The sequence below is a fragment of the Salmo trutta genome, unplaced genomic scaffold (assembly GCF_901001165.1).
Source record: "Salmo trutta unplaced genomic scaffold, fSalTru1.1, whole genome shotgun sequence".
NCBI classification, from domain to species: Eukaryota; Metazoa; Chordata; class Actinopteri; order Salmoniformes; family Salmonidae; genus Salmo; species Salmo trutta.
Genome location: NW_021822761.1, coordinates 128814 through 140122, shown reverse-complemented (window position 1 = coordinate 140122; position 11309 = coordinate 128814). Strand labels below are relative to the sequence as shown.

The following is an 11309-nucleotide window of genomic DNA, read 5'->3' as shown; positions in this document are numbered from 1 at the left end:
TGTAAGTTTCTTTTTGCGTTTTAAATAGACTGTAGTTTATATTGAAATGTATGATTAAAATATTTGTTTCAATTAAACTCTTCTAATGATTTTCTTCCATTCATTTGTAAAAAAAAAAAAAAAAAAATAGACATTAAAGTTGCCCAATCCATTTTGCATTTGAATTCATTGTACATCCAAGTTTCAGTTTGGAATATTAACTGAATTAACAGATCACAAAGGATAATTGGACTGCAGAATTGTACACATGATTAATTCATGTTCCACATCAAATATAAATATGTATTCTTAGGATATGTGTTTTCTTGTTGTCAAGAAATATAATTTGGAAGTTTGATGGTAAAATGGTAAAAAGGTTGTGATTAGTTTGACTAAAGAGAATTGGCAGCAGCATACCACCCTTTCCCTGTGTAGGGTGCCGTCTTTCAGATGGGATGTTAAATGGTTGTCCTGACTCTCTGGTCATGAGGTGTTAACCCTGGTGTCCTGGCTAAATTCCCACCCTAGCCCCATTCAATCAAGGCCACCTAATCATCCCCCTCATTTCTAATTTGCATATCACTCCTCACCTGATGGGTGGTGAGCGTTGCGGCATAAAAATGGTCGATATGCATCACCCAGGGGCATCACCCAGGTGGGTGGTGCTCGTTGGAGATGGGCGAGGTGATTGGTTTTTTCCTTGTTCTATGTGAAGTGCTTTGAGTACCTCAGTTGGTAGAAAAGCGTAAAGTAAATCTAAAATTTAATCTAAAAATATTATGTCATATTTGAAATAATCTTAATGCAAGCATTTTTTAAAACCTTTATTTAACTAGGTCAGTCAGTTAAGAACAAATTCTTATTTACAATGACGGCCAAACCCGGACGACACTGGGCCAATTGTGCGCCGCCCATGGGACTCCCAATCACGGCCGGTTGTGATACAGCCGGGATTCAAACCAGGTGTCTGTAGTGACGCCTCTAGCACTGAGTAGGTGTGTCCAGGCTTTTGACTTGTACTGTATATATTTTAGCAGGGGCTCTGTTTTCGGCTGGCGTTAAGGCGGCGCTAGTGGGAAATGCACGTACGTTCCTGGACAACTTCGATCTACTAAAGCCAGCGCTCTGCTGTTTTCAAACTTTTTGAGCAAGGATTGGTAATTTACCTGTCTCATATCAGCTCGCTTGAGCTCAGATGGGAGGGGTGGAAATATTTGAGGTGTGTCCTTAAAATCGTGATAAGTGCTAATTTCAGCCAGCATTAGCAGGGATATGGAATACCAACCAAAAGCTGGTTTTAGCAGTATTATGGTATGAATTATGACAGTGGACGCAGAGCCTATCCAGTCCTGATGCACACTGTCCATATGCGCTAAACAGTAATGTGCTTTAGGTGTCTGTATAGGCTACTCTATATTTATAAACAAACAAAAAATAATGTTTTTCCCGTTTTGTTTTACGTGACTATAAACCAAACATGGCCTTTATTGAGAGGAGGGTACGCCATGTTAAAAAAATCTGTCCTGCCCAATGCAATTGCTAGTATCCAAGACTGTCGATAGAGAGATGGACTGTTCCTCCCCCCTCTTACTGAGAGTTGGACTGCTCCCCCCCCCCCTCTTACTGAGAGATGGACTGCTCCTCCCCCCCCTCTTACTGAGAGTTGGACTGCTCCCCCCCCCCTCTTACTGAGAGATGGACTGCTCCTCCCCCCCTCTTACTGAGAGTTGGACTGCTCCTCCCCCCTCTTACTGAGAGTTGGACTGTTGACCCCCCCCCCCCCCCCCTTACCTACAAATGTTAATCTGCTCTTCCCCCTTACTGAGAGTTGGACTGTTGACCCCCCCCCCCTTACCTACGAATATTGAACTGCTACTGTCCTGGATGCCCAGCAGGGTTACTGCTACTGTCCTGGATGCCCAGCAGGGTTACTGCTACTGTCCTGGATGACCAGCAGGGTGACTGCTACTGTCCTGGATGTCCAGCAGGGTTACTGCTACTGTCCTGGATGTCCAGCAGGGTTACTGCTACTGTCCTGGATGACCAGCAGGGTTACTGCTACTGTCCTGGATGTCCAGCAGGGTTACTGCTACTGTCCTGGATGACCAGCAGGGTTACTGGTACTGTACCTGGGGAAGACTTGGGTGGATGTAGTGATGGTTGCTGGAAAACCCTGCTGACTGAGGCAGGAAGTGTAGTGGAGGGACATATCGGTTACCATCTCCATCTGCATGGACTGATGAGCCAGGGGTTAAACATCACTGCTTGCATCCCTGCCATCTGAGAATATAGGGAACATGTGTCAAACTCATTCCATGGAGGGCAGAGTGTCTGCAGGTTTTCACCCCTCCCCTGTACTTTATTAATCAGTTAAGGTCATTGATTAGTTAGCAACTCCCCTCACCTGGTTGTCTAGGTCTTCATTGGACACAAATTGGACACTCAGTCCTCCATGGAATGAGTTTGACAACCCTGATTTAGGGCCCAGGGCCTCAGCTTGGATCAGGGCCTGAGCTTGGATCAGGGCCTCATCTTGGATCAGGGCCTCAGCTTGGATCAGGGCCTCAGCTTGGACCAGGGCCTCAGCTTGGATCAGGGCCTCAGCTTGGATCAGGGCCTCAGCTTGGATCAGGGCCTCAGCTTGGATCAGGGCCTCAGCTTGGATCAGGGCCTTAGTCTTGGACTGTTCTCCCCAGTTCTTACTGTTTTCACACTTTAATAAGTCAAGTTTGTTTCATCTACACTTCATATGAGAATGTCTCAAACACTAATCAGGCTAGAACTGGTGTGTGGATACAAACTGAAATACAACAGACAGTTTGTACCATTTGTGTGTTACAAGTGTGAAATATATTTTTAAACGGTGTTCTTTGAGCATGGTCTAAAATCATGTTTTAGGAAATGTCCACAATGCAATTAGTACAGCGCTAGATGGACAGATGGTAGGAGACAGAAAGTATTTGTATGTGAGAAATTTGAAATACATTTTAAAGTTTTCCATGAACATGGTCTAAAATCATGTTTTTGTCAATCCCCACAATACAATGGAGTGCGTAACTGGCTGCTGGGAAGTCAGGCGCAGAAGGCCAGTACAATTTTTTTTTTTAAACAAATGTATGAAATGTATGCTTTCACTACTGTAAGTCGCTCTAGATAAGAGCGTCTGCTAAATGACTCAAAATGTAAATGTAATGAAAATGCATTTATAAATTACAAAATACATTCAGAACTACCAAAAAGTTTAAGTTCAACATTTTATTAAACAAATTGGAGACAGTAAACACTCCTGAAATAGACATTAGGAGGTTCATCAGTAGCCTTGGTAACAAGGCTGGGGGTAGAGGGAGGTAAATTAGTACCATTGGTAACAAGGCCTGGGGTAGAGGGAGGTCCATCAGTAGCCTTGGTAACAAGGCCTGGGGTAGAGGGAGGTCCATCAGTACCATTGGTAACAAGGCCTGTGGTAGAGGGAGTTTCTGACAGGGCTCTGATGATACAGGCAGGTGCAAAGGGGACAAAACATGCCCTTGTCCCAGTCCTGTCTTTTTCTGTCTCTGATTCACTTTCACTTATGGTGACAGAGAGATGGACAGGGACTGAACTGAGATCTCAAACAATTCCCTTTAAACCACGCAGGCCTTGTTTCATTATATTTACCTCCAAGAAAATAGAAAACAACAGCAGCTAGGATGAACACCAAAACAACCACCACCACCACCACCACCACCACCACCACTAACACCACCATTGTTGGCCTTCCTGTGTTGTCGCAGTGCTTCTCTTTGGGAGTGACAGTGAGAGTGACAGCTTCTGGATTTCCTCTCTGTTTGTCAGGGCCGAAGAAACACAGGTATGTCCCCTGATCAGAACGGCGTAGGTCAGTGAGGGGGAGGGAAATGTGTCCCTGTCTGTAATCATCGTTGGACCCAGAATCCCAGTTCTCAAACCGAGGGCCATAGATTATATTCCCTGCTGTGACATTCAGAGCAGTCTGTCCATCCTTTTTGCAGTAGATGTTTACCTCACTGTCAGGAGTTTGTTTATTAGTTAAGATATAGAAGTTGAGTTGAAAATTAGATCCAATGTAAGCAGGTTTACCTACAACAATGGAGACTAAAACTACAACCTTCACATCTTGAGTCTTACCACAGTGACACTCAAACCACCCCATATCATTAAATACAACAGAGGTGATGTTGAGATAGAGGTCTCCATCCCTGTGTTTAACTCTGTTCTCAAAGCCCACTCCTGGTGTGAAATCTTTTTGGTACAGTGTAGCGACCGTGGTGTGTGTAACACCTGCTGATTTACTCTCATAGCGATGCTTCCATTCAATAATACCACCAAATGATCCAGAGAAGGGGAGTGTGACAGTCTCATTCAAAACAACTGTAATTGTAGGAAGTACGGAGGATTCCACAACGTAGAAAAACACATGGTGTGAAAAAGCGATAAAAAAGGTCTTCAATAAACAATTCATCGTAGAATGCTGGACAGCGGTGAGCAATGCTGGAAGTTGGGGTTCGGGGGGCCGGGCTGGAAGTTGGAGTCCGGGGAAGGCTGTTGGAGTCCGGGCTGTCTGTTGGAGGCTGGGGTTCGGGGAAGGCTGTTGGAGTCCAGGAGTCCGGGCTGTCTGTTGGAGGCTGGGGTTCGGGGAAGGCTGTTGGAGTCCAGGAGTCCGGGCTGTCTGTTGGAGGCTGGGGTTCGGGGGCCAAGGCAGGTCTCCTTGGCAATGCTCAAGAACTCAATCTGGCATCAGGCTACTTTGTTAGTGTTGGCAGCTTCCTTGTCGCTTCCTTTCTCAGCAAATATGTTAGTTATAAATGTCCTTTCTCAGCAAACAGCTTCGTTATAAATGTCCTTTCTCAGCAAACAGCTTCGTTATAAATGGGTAAGATGGTGACTCCTCCCCCTTAAATGATGGCTCCGCCTCTAGACTCCTCCTCCTTAACGTTACCCGAGAATGGACTGCTCCTCCCCTTACCGAGGTTTAGAAGCAACATTTGTAAGAACGTTACATACGTTACATTAGACACTAATACTAGACACTAATACACAAATATAACCTAAATGAATGTAGGTAATTAACTTTGTTCTTGGACGTGTAAATGTAACTGGTAAAGTAATATAGTAGTAGCTTGGCCTTATTCAGTGGTAGAGAGGCAGCGGTAGCTTGGCATGTGAAGGCTTCATTTCACCTGTAGTGTAATAGTATGCTTGGTCCTGGTTAGATAACTTTGTGTCTACTATTTTCTAAAACAGATTTATTTTATAGTGACTGACTTGACTGTCCATTTCGAACCCCAGTTCACTCAGATAGCCTACCTAATGAGTGTTATTGTAGATATAGAGAGACGACTGTAGACTACTAGAGCACTGTGGAGTCGAGAGTCTTGTCAGAACCGAGACACTGACAATGCAGAGGACAGTCAGTTTCATAACAGAATAAAGACTGAAGATACCACAGCCCAGACGTTATTCTCCCGTCCAGCAACACTACAACTGCCAGTAGAAATCAAACCATTTTCAGCGTCAAACCAGCAGACTAATCCTACCCCCATTATTATGATATCAACCATGTGCTCAGTGTCCTTTTCTCATAAATCATAATATCACTGCCTACTCTATAATGTTAAACATTATACCATTATATTCCTCAAAAATGATCTGACAGTTCTTTTAAGTTTATTCAAGTAGTTTATTACATTTTTTTCAAGTACGATATTTGCCATTTACAAGTATTAACAGTAATTCATACATTGGAATTATTCGTTGGAGATCTCGCTCATACAGTAGCACGTACATGTAAACAGTAAAACAGTCTCAAATAGAATATAAATAAATATAAATAGAACAACAACTAAAAGAGCAGAGTGGTAAGATTATAATACCACTACAGTCATAAATGTTAAAGTGTTAAAAACAGCAGTCAGATAAAAGGTATTCTTGGTCCTGGTAGTGGAGGTCCTGCTGTACTTCCTCCACACAGTCAGCCTGCCCGACTGTCCTGTACCTCCCTCTGGATGGCAGCGGTGGCAGAGTAGAGAGAGAAACCGATGAAGTGTGGAAGTCATGCTGGTGGCTGGTAGCGGAGTCCAGTAGAGAGTAGAGAGAGACAGGACGGTGCTGTAGGACATGCTGGTGGCTGGTAGCGGAGTCCAGTAGAGAGTAGAGAGAGACAGGACGGTGCTGTAGGACATGCTGGTGGCTGGTAGCGGAGTCCAGTAGAGAGTAGAGAGAGACAGGACGGTGCTGTAGGACATGCTGGTGGCTGGTAGCGGAGTCCAGTAGAGAGTAGAGAGAGACAGGACGGTGCTGTAGGACATGCTGGTGGCTGGTAGCGGAGTCCAGTAGAGAGTAGAGAGAGACAGGACGGTGCTGTAGGACATGCTGGTGGCTGGTAGCGGAGTCCAGTAGAGAGTAGAGAGAGACAGGACGGTGCTGTAGGACATGCTGGTGGCTGGTAGCGGAGTCCAGTAGAGAGTAGAGAGAGACAGGACGGTGCTGTAGGACATGCTGGTGGCTGGTAGCGGAGTCCAGTAGAGAGTAGAGAGAGACAGGACGGTGCTGTAGGACATGCTGGTGGCTGGTAGCGGAGTCCAGTAGAGAGTAGAGAGAGACAGGACGGTGCTGTAGGACATGCTGGTGGCTGGTAGCGGAGTCCAGTAGAGAGTAGAGAGTGACAGGACGGTGCTGTAGGACATGCTGGTGGCTGGTAGCGGAGTCCAGTAGAGAGTAGAGAGAGACAGGACGGTGCTGTAGGACATGCTGGTGGCTGGTAGCGGAGTCCAGTAGAGAGTAGAGAGAGACAGGACGGTGCTGTAGAACATGCTGGTGGCTGGTAGTGGAGTCCAGTAGAGAGTAGAGAGAGACGACTGTTGCAGCACAGAGTGTGTGTAGTCGCCGCGGATGCAGTGTGTGTGTAGTCGGGGCGGATGCATAGTGCGCGTAGTTGGGGCGGCCTTCTGACACTGAGGAAGTGAAAGACTCTCGGCCTCCGAGCCAAAACGAGCTACACCCCAGATAGCAGAGCTGCTCAGCGGCTTCACTGGCAGGGTGCTCACAATATGCTCAAAGTCCAACCTTCTCCTCCTGACCGACACCATTACAGCTGTTAGTCGGAGGCACGCCGCTTTTTCATCGTCAAACACTGTGTCCTCTGTTCCCTTTTCTTAAATATCATTATATTTACACAATATCATTATATACATTATACTATCATTATATTCCTGTGGTGCAGAAATGATCTGATAGTTCCAAACTCAATCGAATACTTTTTGAAGTTTATTCAAGTAGTTTATTAAAGTAGTTTCCTCAAGTAGTACACTATATTTGCTATTTGCGAAACACCTATTAACAGTAATACATACATTGTAATTCTACATTGTAGCTCTCTCAGATAAAGTACAAAACACACATCCAGGAATACAGTAAAAAAAAATCCGAAATTGAAAATGTGAAAATATCATGAATATAACAATAAGCCCAGAGTGGTAAAATGATTAAATAAACAGTAGTCATGAATGCTAAAGTGCTAAAAACAGCAGTCAGATAAAAACTATTCTTGAACCTGGTAGTGGAGGCGCTCCTGTCCTTCCCCCACCAAGTAAATTTGGCCAAGGAGTTCTCCCGCTCCGGATCAACTTTCAACACAAATTAAATCACATTTCGATCTCTGAAATCTCTCTGTAGAGAGACAGGCTCTCTTCCATCAGGAGTTATGACACTATACAGTTGTTCGGCCCGGTAGCGCGCAAGACTGCGTGAAAATGACCTATTGCCAACAAATCAGGTGCATGTCGCCGCAGAGTGCAGGTACTGGAGGAGGTGGCGCAGTGTGTCTAGTCCGGAAGGATGCACAGTGCGCTTAGTTGGGGCGGCCTCTGACACTAAGGAAGTGAAAGACTCATCCACCAAGCCTAAACGAGCTACACCCCAGATAGCAGAGCTGCTCAGATTCTTCACCTGCCGCTGACTGTCGTCTCCTCACACAGCCCAGACGTTATTCTCCCGTCCAGCAACACTACAACTGCCAGTAGAAATCAAACCATTTTCAGCGTCAAACCAGCAGACTAATCCTACCCCCATTATTATGATATCAACCATGTGCTCAGTGTCCTTTTCTCATAAATCATAATATCACTGCCTACTCTATAATGTTATACATTATACCATTATATTCCTGTGGTACAAAAATTATCTGACCGTTCTTTTAAGTTTGTTCTAGTAGTTAATTCAATGTTATTCAAGTAGTATATTTTCCATTTGCGAGTATTAATAGTAATACATACATTGGATTTCTTCGTCGGAGATCTCTCATATAGTACATAGCACATACAGGTATACAGTTAACAAGTCATGAACAACAACTAAAAGAGCAGAGTGGTAAGATTATAATACCACTACAGTCATAAATGTTAAAGTGTTAAAAACAGCAGTCAGATAAAAGGTATTCTTGGTCCTGGTAGTGGAGGTCCTGCTGTACTTCCTCCACACAGTCAGCCTGCCCGACTGTCCTGTACCTCCCTCTGGATGGCAGCGGTGGCAGAGTAGAGAGAGAAACCGATGAAGTGTGGAAGTCATGCTGGTAGCGGAGGAGAGAGTAGAGAGTACAGAGATGTCTTGGATCCACAGAGTGATAGCCGTACAGAATATTCCTTTTACTCAATATCTGACGGTCCATAGACTAAAGAGAAAGAGAGATGGTGAGAGACTGGTCCGTTCAGAGAACAGGGGGAAAACAGGCTCACTGGCTCTCCTCCATCTGTCCTTACAACATTACGCGTTTCTAACTAGTAGCGGGGTAAGTCTGGGTGAAAAGGATAGAGTGTCAACAAATCAGATGCCTGTCGCCGCGGAGTGCAGGTAGTAGAGGTGGAGCTCGTTGCGCAGTGTGTGTAGTCGCGCTGGAAGCACATTGCGCGTAGTTGGGGCGGCAGCGGAGTGCTGGTAGTGTGGGTGTAGTGTAGAGCGCGTAGTTGGGGTGGAGTGCTGGTACTGTGGGTGTAGTGTAGAGCGTGTAGTTGGGGTGGCAGCGGAGTGCTGGTACTGTGGGTGTAGTGTAGAGCGCGTAGTTGGGGTGGTAGTGGAGTGCTGGTACTGTGGGTGTAGTGTAGAGCCCGTAGTTGGGGTGGCAGCGGAGTGCTGGTACTGTGGGTGTAGTGTAGAGCGCGTAGTTGGGGTGGTAGTGGAGTGCTGGTAGTGTGGGTGTAGTGTAGAGCGCATAGTTGGGGTGACAGCGGAGTGCTGGTACTGTGGGTGTAGTGTAGAGCGCGTAGTTGGGGTGGAGTGCTGGTACTGTGGGTGTAGTGTAGAGCGCGTAGTTGGGGTGACAGCGGAGTGCTGGTACTGTGGGTGTAGTGTAGAGCGTAGTTGGGGTGGTAGTGGAGTGCTGGTACTGTGGGTGTAGTGTAGAGCGCGTAGTTGGGGTGACAGTGGAGTGCTGGTAGTGTGGGTGTAGTGTAGAGCGTAGTTGGGGTGGCAGCGGAGTGATTGTACTGTGGGTGTAGTGTAGAGCGCGTAGTTGGGGTGGCAGCGGAGTGCTGGTACTGTGGGTGTAGTGTAGAGCGCGTAGTTGGGGTGGTAGTGGAGTGCTGGTACTGTGGGTGTAGTGTAGAGCGCGTAGTTGGGGTGGCAGCGGAGTGCTGGTACTGTGGGTGTAGTGTAGAGCGCGTAGTTGGGGCGGCAGCGGAGTGCTGGTACTGTGGGTGTAGTGTAGAGCGCGTAGTTGGGGTGGCAGCGGAGTGCTGGTACTGTGGGTGTAGTGTAGAGCGCGTAGTTGGGGTGGTAGTGGAGTGCTTGTACTGTGGGTGTAGTGTAGAGCGCGTAGTTGGGGTGGTAGTGGAGTGCTGGTACTGTGGGTGTAGTGTAGAGCGCGTAGTTGGGGTGGCAGCGGAGTGCTGGTACTGTGGGTGTAGTGTAGAGCGCGTAGTTGGGGTGGTAGTGGAGTGCTGGTACTGTGGGTGTAGTGTAGAGCGCGTAGTTGGGGTGGTAGTGGAGTGCTGGTACTGTGGGTGTAGTGTAGAGCGTAGTTGGGGTGGCAGCGGAGTGCTGGTACTGTGGGTGTAGTGTAGAGCGCGTAGTTGGGGTGGTAGCGGAGTGCTGGTACTGTGGGTGTAGTGTAGAGCGCGTAGTTGGGGTGACAGCGGAGTGCTGGTACTGTGGGTGTAGTGTAGAGCGTAGTTGGGGTGGTAGCGGAGTGCTGGTACTGTGGGTGTAGTGTAGAGCGCGTAGTTGGGGTGGTAGCGGAGTGCTGGTACTGTGGGTGTAGTGTAGAGCGCGTAGTTGGGGTGACAGCGGAGTGCTGGTACTGTGGGTGTAGTGTAGAGCGTAGTTGGGGTGGTAGCGGAGTGCTGGTACTGTGGGTGTAGTGTAGAGCGCATAGTTGAGGCAGCCTTCTGACAATGAGGAAGTGAAAGACTCTCTGCCGCCGAGCCTAAAGGAGCTAATGCCCATATAGAGGAGGTGTTCGGCGGCTTCACTGGCAGAGCTCCCGATAGCTCACAGCCCAGCCGTTCTCCTCCTGACCGACACCACTACAGCTGCTACTCGGAGTCAAGCCGCTTTTTCATCGTCAAACCAGCAGACTAATACAACTACCACAACCATGTCCCTGTGTCCTCTGTTCCCTTTTCTTAAATATCATCATATATACACAATATCATTATATACATTATACTATCGTTATATTTCTCTGGTACAGAAATTATCTGACAGTTCCAAACTCAATCAGAAGCTTTTCTTTGTTTTTTCAAGTAGTTTCATCCATTTTATTCAAGTAGTATATTTTCCATTTGCAAGTATCTATTAAAAGTAATACATTGGAATAATTCGTTGGAGCTCTCTCACATATAGTAGACCTACATAGCATACAGAGGTATACAAAAAAGCATTTTTATTTATTTTACCTTTATTTAACCAGGTAGGCCAGTTGAGATCAAGTTCTCGTTTACAACTGCGACCTGGCCAAGATAAAGCAAAGCAGTGCGACAAAAACAACACAGAGTTACACATGGGATAAACAAACGTACAGTCAATAACACAATTGAAAATCTGAATACAGTGTGTGCAAATGAAGTAAGGAGGTTAGGCAATAAATAGGCGATAGTGGTGAAGTAATTACATTTTAGCAATTAACACTGGGGTGATAGATGTGCAAGTAGAAATACTGGTGTGCAAAAGAGCAGAAAAACAAATATGGGGATGAGGTAGTTGGTTGGATGGGCTATTTGCGGGTGGGCTGTGTACAGCTGCAGCGATTAGTAAACTGCTCTGACAGCTGATGCTTAAAGTTAGTGAGGGAGATATAAGTCTCCAACTTCAGTGATTTT

At 46.3% G+C, this 11309-nt stretch overlaps 1 protein-coding gene across 1 annotated transcript; it reads right to left on the bottom strand.

Annotated features, from left to right (window-relative positions):
* Positions 1 to 5644: 5644 nt before the first annotated feature.
* On the bottom strand, positions 5645 to 10926 carry LOC115184208 (mucin-12-like). The gene is made up of 2 exons (XM_029745228.1): positions 10887 to 10926; positions 5645 to 8563 (listed from the first exon to the last, which is right to left on the bottom strand). Exon 2 carries the CDS (start codon positions 7083 to 7085, stop codon positions 5862 to 5864), a length of 1224 nt encoding a protein of 407 aa, XP_029601088.1. The 5' UTR covers positions 7086 to 8563; positions 10887 to 10926; the 3' UTR covers positions 5645 to 5861.
* Positions 10927 to 11309: the final 383 nt, after the last annotated feature.